The sequence below is a fragment of the Pteropus medius genome, unplaced genomic scaffold, assembly GCF_902729225.1.
Source record: "Pteropus medius unplaced genomic scaffold, Ma_sr-lr_union100, whole genome shotgun sequence".
Taxonomy (NCBI): domain Eukaryota; kingdom Metazoa; phylum Chordata; class Mammalia; order Chiroptera; family Pteropodidae; genus Pteropus; species Pteropus medius.
Window position 1 is genome coordinate 1,007,478 of NW_024345481.1, and position 9,097 is coordinate 1,016,574.

Consider the following 9,097-nt stretch of genomic DNA (forward strand, 5'->3'; position numbering starts at 1 on the left):
ATAAAAATGGCAGATATTGTTTAAGAAAGTTCAATGTATTTGTGTGGGTGTGTGTGTTTCTACCAAACAGAAATTAATTGTATCAGACAAAAAAACTCTGCGACATGATGCTCAAAATAAAGATAAAAATTAGATTAAGAGACTTAAAAAAGAAATGATCCATTCCATCACTGAGCTGCATTCTGAAACGATAAAACCCAACCAACTGCAATAAAAACTAATAACCGGCAGTAAGTACCTCGAATGCTAAAAAGTCAGATCCAGAACATGTAGGGTCCTGCTTAAGCTGTGTAATTTTAAAAAAGAAATGAAAGAAAGAAAAGGTACGTGCCTCGTGAATGTAAATCCTGAAGAGATCATAAAGAAACACAGAAGTGACAAGTTCTTTGAAGTCGCCCCTTCCTGCCGATTAGGAGAAAACTGAATGTACCCACCTTGGCCAGAGGCAGAACCAGGGGCTGGACGGAGGAGTCTCGCCCCAATCCCAGGCCTTTGACCTTGGACAGTTCATTTAACCTCCCAAGCCTCAATTTCTTCATCTGCAACAAGATGCACCTTTGCTCTGCACGTCTTGGGCTTGTGAAGGGAACAACCACAGAAGACCTCTGCAGAGCTCGTGTCTATAAAACTTGCTTTATTCACTAAAAACCTACATGACAGCTAGCTAAGCCAGTGGTGGTAACTCCAGAAATAACACAAAATGAGAGTAAAGAGGCAAAGCAAGGTGAGAACACAAATGTCCCAGAGCCAGAACACAACAGGCCAGGAGAGGTCAAAAATCGAGACGGTGACATGGAAGTGGTGGGACAGAAAAGAGAGGTCCTCACAGCTCTACGCAACCACGTGATCACAAAAGGGAGGCATACAGGTGAGGCCTGGGCATGAAGAGGTCACGTCCCAGTCTCCAAGGACACAGAACTGAGACGCCTGGCCTCAGTACGACCCATACATTCAAATTTTGAGAAAGGCCCTGGTTATTTATTCCTGAAATGACATTCAGGATCATCTTCCATCAACGATGAAAACGTTGTCGAACCCCATGTAGTCAGACTGTAAGAGGGTGTGACTAGCCAAACGCCCAACCCATCCTCCAGTCCACCTGCGGATCCTGTGTCAAACCTCACCTGCAGTGCCCAGGCCCCCCATACAACAGCCTTCTTACCACATGTCTTTAAAAATGAATGAATGAATGAATGAATGAATGAATGTTGTTATGGGAACGCTTCAAGTCCCAAGGGGAAAAAAAAAAGATGTAAGGAATCTCAGAGGAAATGTCTCAGTTAGTTGGCTGAGAATTCCCTAACGCTGTTGCTAGGTGGTGCTTATAAATACAAGCACACACCCTAAGATTGCCTTTTTGCTTAATTAGTGGCCAAGCCAAGCATCTTCAAATTAAGTGTCATCACTGGAGAACTTAAATAAAATAGACTGAGGCCACGTCAGATCAGATAGCAGGACCTGCCGACAAAGCATGAAAACGTGTTTGCAGCTGCGTGCTACAGCAGTGCTTCTGAAGCAGTAATGAGCACACCGATCACCCGAGATCCAGCTAAAATGCAGATCCTGATTCGGCAGGCCTGTGATTCTGGATGTCTATCTGCCGGGTGACACAGATGCCCATTCGTGGACCAGGGGCCAGACAGGAGTCAGCAGGAGACAGCAAGAACCAGTCCTAATGCTATGCTCACTGGAAGTCCAGCTACAACAAGAAAAAAAGTTAAGAAAATACAGTTTAAATATACCCAAAGAAGGTTCATGATATTGGCAAGAGGCATTTGTCACTCAGCTACCCCAGAACCTTCTTGACCAGAGCAGCGGGCAACATCGGGGAGATCTCTTCAACATGACGGACCTGACTGCCTGGAAGGAATAATTGATGTCCTGGAGCTATGGGATAAAAGAGAGGAAGCAATAAAAACAAAGAGAGGTAATTTATTGAGAGCTTACAAAGATCACACAGTCAGGGGTGGAACTGAGTCTGAGGCCAGAGCCCACACTCTCACCTCTACGCTCTACTGCCTGGTACCGGCCCAAGCAGGGGAGTGATGGAGGGAAGAAGAGCATCTGAGAACAACACTGCTTACAAATGGGGAACCCTGAGCACATCCTCCTTCCCCTATACACACACACACACACACACACACACACACACACACACACACACACACCTTGCTCTCTCTCATTCCCTCTGCTTTGGTGTCTTTGTTTTTCACATGGGCTCATAATAGCTGGTACACCTGGTACACCTCACTGGGTTTTCTGAGGATCGCATGAAGAAGCATAAACGAAGCACTTAGCCCAGTGTCTGACACGTAATACGTGCTTCAGTGAATGTTTTTCAATTATTACGATTAAGAAATCTCCATAGATGAAGTCCAGGAGAGAGAACAGAACGGAGAAGAGAGCAGGATAAAAAGAGATCTTGACCTAGGGCCGAAGGGCAGATCTACGACTGAAAAAGGAAAAGACCTCCCTTTGTCGGTGACTAGAACGGGGAAAGGAAAATGTGTAACCTGACTGCATTCAGGATTACAGAAAGAAGGCCTCCATTAGGACGATGGCAGGAAGGGCCTAAGAACAACTGACCTGCAATGTACTGATCTCTGTAGTTTCTATGCAAATTCTAGCCCCTCCATGACCAAACGGTGAGGCACTTTAAGACTGCTGACGTCCACGCAGTAACACACATGACAGGGAAACACAACGCCCGTGACCAGATTACGGAGAAGGGGCAAACACCCCGAGTCCCACAGGCTCAGGCCTTTACTCTTGTCGGTGATGGGGAAATGGGGCTCACATTAGCAGCGCCAGAAGCCGGTCTGAAAGACTTCTGTTCTGGGATTACAGCTAGTTGTATAGATGCACTCACTCAGCAACACACTTATGGAGAGCCTGCCCATTCCGGACAATCGATGACCGAAGGCAGGAGGGACTGGGCTGCTCAGACAAACCAGTGGCCCTCCTCGTTGAAACACCGCCGCCCCCCGCCCCACCCATGGCCTGAAAGTAGAATCACAAACGTGGGTGGCTGCATTTTACAATATGAGACCACATCGAAGTTAAGGTTTTGACCTGAGAAGGAAAATAGAACACAATTTCTAAAACAGGGCTGACCCAGAGGCTCAAGATAAGTGGGACATTGTGATATGTGTCTAACTTTGAGAAGTAATCTATGAATATCGGTACCTGTAAATTACTGTGTGTAAGACGCTACTGGCTGCGGACCAATATCTACTCTCCCCTTCTTCCTTACTGTATGCTAATTTTATTCAGGGTCGTAAAAAACCAAAACGACAGTGACCAGCCTCCTTGTAGCGGGAAGTGGCCATGTGACAGTTCTGGCAACTAAGATTTAAGCCAAGTCATCACGTGATGGAGCTTCTAGAAGAACTCTCTAAAGGAAGAGGCTTTTGTCTTCTCTAGGTCTCCCTTCTCCTGCTGGGAACAGGAACGTGATCCTGGAGGTGGAGCCGCCATCTTGCCTTGAGGCATTTATGCCCCGTGCTCAGAATGGCCGAACAGGTTGGCAGAAGGAGCTTGGGGCCCTGACAGTACCACGGAGCCCCATATAGTCCTGGATTCCCTATCTCCAGACTTCTTTTACAAGAAAAATCAACACTCCCGTTTGGTTAACCAACTGTAAACTGGATTTTCTGTTATGTGCAGCTGACCCTACTCTTCTCTGATACGCATTATAAAAGATCATCTGCTTTGCAAAAGCCTTTACTGAATTATCTGAAAGGCAAGGTGCCATGAACCAGGAATTAATTTGACTTACAAATACCTTTCCTGACATATATCAAATATGTAGGATAAGACACATATATACCAGACGGCTCTCCCCAACTAGCACGTGGTGTTAATCATCCCGGAGGTCACCTCATCAATGTGAAGATCCTCGGAGTCTTCCAGGCATGACCCAGGCAAGAACCTCCTAAGAAGATGGAATGAAGCCAAACTCCCCTGGGGTCAAACACTGCTCTGTCATTTCCCAGCTGCAGTCTAGGTACTTAACCTTTCTGTGCCTCAGTTTCCTCAACTGCAAAATGGAAATAATAGTTCTTACCTAAAGGGTAGTTATGCATATTAAATGAGCTAATACTTGTACAATGCTTAAACCCACGCCTGAAACATTGTTAACATTTAGTGAGGAGCTACGAAGATGATGATAAATTGATGACAGTACAGCTAAAGATCAATAAAAATAAATAATAATAAAAGCCAAATTAATTCATTCTGTAGACGTCGACCTTTCTCCTAATGCATGCGGCCACCAAACAACGTTAATAGGAGAGAAAGCTGTAGACCGTGGTCAGACTTAGATTGTCCTAAATCGCAGGCTCTCTACAGTGCTCCTAACGATAGCTACACTCACGGGATACCAAGAGTGGCAAAGTCTACACGAAGAGCTGCTTATCAGTAAGATATATTTATAAAATAGGGGTTGGGTAGAGACGTTAGCAAAGACAGCTAAAAATAGTCCTATAAGCAAACATGTTTGCCTGTGTCAATAATTAATTAAAAAGTCAATACTTTCACATTGTTACTATGAGAAATATTCAAGTAATGTATCATGCAATTTGGGAGTATGTAGCCTCTTGTCATCTAAGAGTTAGCCACATACTTTCTCCTTTTATCTTTTCTAGATTCAAACACAGAATGTGTCCAGGTCACTCTAGGAGGCTGTACTTAAGGGTCCAAAAGGGCACAAGCCTTCTGTATAAAGCTGCCACGTGCTAACCACAGGTATGTAACCCGATCAGTATCCTATGCTCAAGGCGCCAAGACACTGAACCACCCAGTGGCTGTCAGGTCGGGAGGAAACTTTCCCTGGATGAAAGCAATGTCAACCAAGTCACAATGTCCAGGCAATTGGATCTCGAAAACATTTTAATCAGCTCTTCCTTTTAAATGCTAAACAAACATAACAGGATATGAATTTACACTTCTCTCTCAATCCCAAGAGGGACTCAAAAAAAAAAAAAAAACAACAAGACAAATCTCGAGAGTGTGAAGATCTCACTCCATAATCTTCTTGTGTGCCTGTTACCATTTTTCTGGTTGTACATTATCAAGTAGGCTGGCAGAGGCTCAAGAAAGCCAGGGTGATAAGTTGTAACCCTTTCTCTACTGGGGAGCAATACTGTGCAGTAGATACGTAAGCCACGAATGTGTGCCACGTGTGTAATTTTCTATTCTTTTAGGAGCCACATTTAAGAAGCTAAACATAAACAAGTTAATTTTAGTAATAAATTTTATTTAACTCAATATGCCAAAAAAAAAAAAATACTATCGTGTCAACATGTAGCCAGTATGAAAATTTACTAATGGAATAGTTCACATGTACATGCCACACGTACTTTACACTTACAGAACATCACAGTTCTGACTAGCCACATTTCGAGGGCTCAGAGCCACCTGTGGCTACTATTATACTGGACAGAGCAGCTCTCAAGGTCAAAGACTGCTGAAATTATCAATTTTTTAGGTTTCTCTATGATGGACAGACAGGTAAAATAGATCAACCAACTCAGTCTGGTCAAGTCACTAGATAGGAAACATGGCAGTATCTTGAATGGGGGAACAAACCCCATTTCAAAATAGGGTCTGGGTATTTACAGCTTTTAAGTTAATGTTTTGTACCAAGCATTGATGATGCTGTTTACTTTTTACTCAATGTACAAGTACTTGTTGTTTTCATCTTCATTTTAAATAAGAGCCCAGGAGATTTTGGTCACGGGACCAACCTCTTCTCAGGAGAGAGTGCCGGAAATGGTCAGATATGCCCCACTGACACCTCCCACATGTCCCACTCCACGTGGTCTACGTGTAACAGGCAAGAGAAATGAGATGCAGAGACAGGTGATCGGTGCTCATGATGCCCCAGCCATGGGTGAGACAGTTTGAAAGATGACCTCACCTTATCAGTATCACCTACCTCACAGGCTTACTGTGATGACCAAGAGCAATAACAGAGAGAGAGCTCTTTAGCAAACTGTAAAGCGCTATATAATTCTAGTTATTATTGAGAAAGGACATCATTCCTCACCTGGAAGAGCAGACAGAACACAAAAACAGTAACTTGAAACAGAGATGTGAGCTGGGGGGGCGGGGGCGGGGCGGAGAGGGCATGAAATATTGGTTGTTCTTGGTGGACTTCGTTCCCTTGGAATAGTACGAAGAGGCTTCAGGAACTTCTGTGTCCTCTCCCTCGAAATCTTGGTAAACAGTAAAAAGTAACTGCGACGGCTCAGGGTACAAGCTTCTTCCCCTGCTCAGTCACCCATTACCACCCCATCTCACTGCTTTTCATCCCAAATACGGCATAACTCAGGACAGCGGTTCAAAACAGATTTCTTCTTCCCAGAGTTTCAATGTGGCCTAAAAATGCAGCGCCACCGGGGGTGCTGCCGCCCTCCCGAGCAAAAAGTCACCGAGCCCCGGGGAGCCTGGCTCAAGGATTCTCGCGGGCGCGAAAAGCTTCAATGTTTGGCTCTTGTGCCGCCCTCTCTCCTTCTCCAAAGAAAACAGAGGCTCGGCGAGTCGCCAGAGTCTCCTTTTACCTGTCCGACTGCCCCGCCATGCGGGCTACCGCTCCGGGCAGGCGGCATCTGTATGAGGTCGGAGGGGAGTCACCCACACAAAGGCGCCTGGTGCCTCTGCGCTCCATGACAGGCAGCCGGGGCTCGGGCACCGCACCCAGGCAAGGCAGGGAGGGCGCCCCCACGTCCCGACACCGGCACCCCCAAGCCTCGGCCTCCCTAGAGAGGCCATCGCTACTCCCTGGTTTAAAGATGGGGCTCCCCTCGGCTTGCCACAACCCGCACCCCCAGAAACAGGCACAAGAGCTAGGGGCGCACAGGCCCCTCGGAAGAAGTTTGCATTGTCACCGCGCTGCGCTCTCAAATGCTTCTCGCCCGCAGAAGGGGCTGAGCACCCCCTGCCCTGTGCCCCCGTGCGCCCCCTCCCCCGGGCTGGAGACGCCGGGGCCCCGGGCCCGCTCACCTCTCGTCCAGTCCACCACTTGTTTAGGGCTCCACTTGGTCACGGGTTCCATGGTAAATGGCTTCACTCCGAGCTGGGATAGAGGCGGAGGTAAAGTCCTGCTGCCTGCCCCCGCCGTGCTCCCGGGAGGGCGCGCCCCGCGGCTGTCCCCGCGCGCCCGAGCGCCCCGTCAAGGCTGCATGGCCGCGGTCAGCGGGTCATCCGGCGCGGCTCAGCGGGAACGGCGCGGCCCTCTCCCGGCACACGGGACAGCGTGCGGCTCCTCCTCCAGCTGCCACCGTCCAGCTGCAGCTCCTCCTCCTCCTCCTCCTCCTCCCGCCGCCGCCGCAGGGAGCCCGATACTGCTGCGGCTCCTGAGCGATCGCAGCTGCGGGGACTCGGCGCTGCGACCCCCAGAGCCCTTGGCCTCGGCTCGGCTGCTCGCAGCCGCCCCTCCGCACCGCCGCTCCCGCCCCGGCGCCCGCTGGTCGCGGCGTGCTCTCCCGGGCCCCCGCTCCGCGCGCGCGGCCGTCGGCGAGCGCTCCCGCCCGCAGGTCCCACCTCCGGCGCCTCCCTCTAGGCAGCTCCGGGGCAGGCAGCCGGGCAGAGCCGGAGCGCTCGGGTTACAAAGTTTCAGCTCGGGTCGCTGCTCCCGGAATAAAAGAGGGGGCGGGGCCGACGACCTAGCGAAACTCGTGGGAGGGGGTGGGTCCGCCCGAAACGGGCGACTCGCGTTACTTTCTCTCTCCAGGCCCTGGGCGCACACGCCCGGAGCGTCCCGGGCCGCACTTTCCTTTTCGAGGAGCGGGTTGGAGACGGTGCGCGCATCCCCGGGAGCCCACTGGCTCCCGCGAGGCCCGGGTCCTGTTGGTAGCAGAGCAGAACAGTCAGTCTGTCTCGATGAGAGCGACCGTACGCGCAGACACACAGGAGGATCTTCGTGTTCTGTTCGTCTTTAATGCTTTGTATCACTATTGCTGTGCAATTAAGCCTTCCTGATTTTAATTTTTTTAAGGTAAAATTATTTTACTTAATATTTTGGGTGACAGAGTGGCAATTTAACTCACTCTCTTAATCTTTAACTCACTGCAGTATCTCAACTTCGCCACCAGAATGAATCATAATAAGTGAGTAGCTTTTAGCGTTATACATTGCCGTATAATAGTATTTATATTCGCAAAGTGAGCTAATGCTCATTTGGATTTAGTCATCAATCGTGAAGGGAAGTTCTTAGCCAAAAAAAAAAAAAAAAGAAAGAAAGAAAGAAAGAAAGAAAAAAAAGCAGCGTTTGCACAATTTCAGCAAATGACGGGAGAAGGGCCCTTCCACATTCAAAGAACTCAATCTGGACCAGAGTTACCCCTGATCTGTGGGAAAAGCCTAAATTCAAATATTGACCTCTCCTCTTTCAAACCCTCTCTGCGTCCCCTCCCCAGCCCCAGTGAGCTTTACCTCCAACTCATAAAGATTCTTTTGTCACTTATTAATGATTCTTAAGTTCAATTATGGCTATTTATTTACATCATCCCTTAGAGACTGTTAACCCCTTGAAGACAGACTCTACCTGATCTAGAGCTTTCTCTTCTCTCCCTGTTTCTACCACCTACCTGGTAGCACCTAGTACAGATTCGAAAGTGTGACTGGTATTTATTCATTCAATAAATATTTGTGAATGCTTCCTATGTGCCAGCCACAGCGCTCATTAAATATTTGTCGAATTTTTGTGATATGTACTCTTTGTACAGGCCTGTTTAGATGCACATGTTGGAAAGATGGCTAGCAGCAACCCCAAGCATCTGTTGTATAGTGTGATGAGCCAGAGTAAGCAAGAAGAAACATATTTTACAAAATAAAACATCAGACCCACCTTCCATGTGACTTATCTATAGGACTGAGGAACCACAACAACAGAGAGATATGTAGTTATCAAATACAATGACTTTTTTTGAGCAAGTTATTGGCAGACCAGGAAACTTAGCATAGGCAATGACGAAATTTCTGGTAGAGTAGTTGTTCTTAAAAAAAGAAAAATGACCTTTTAAACTTAATAGCATCAATTGTTAAACATCTTTATGACAGTAAGCAGGAAGAAGGACCCTGACATTTGTCACTG

At 47.7% G+C, this 9,097-nt stretch overlaps 1 protein-coding gene across 1 annotated transcript in view; it reads right to left on the reverse strand.

The window, feature by feature from the left end:
• CNKSR3 (CNKSR family member 3) overlaps window positions 1-7,308 on the reverse strand; it is a 76,480-nt gene extending 69,172 nt beyond the window's left edge. Inside the window, exon 1 of the mRNA XM_039873843.1 lies at window positions 7,006-7,308. Within this exon, the coding sequence (XP_039729777.1) occupies window positions 7,006-7,057 (52 nt within the window). The 5' untranslated portion in view covers window positions 7,058-7,308. The remainder of the gene's footprint in view (window positions 1-7,005) is intronic.
• Window positions 7,309-9,097: the final 1,789 nt, after the last annotated feature.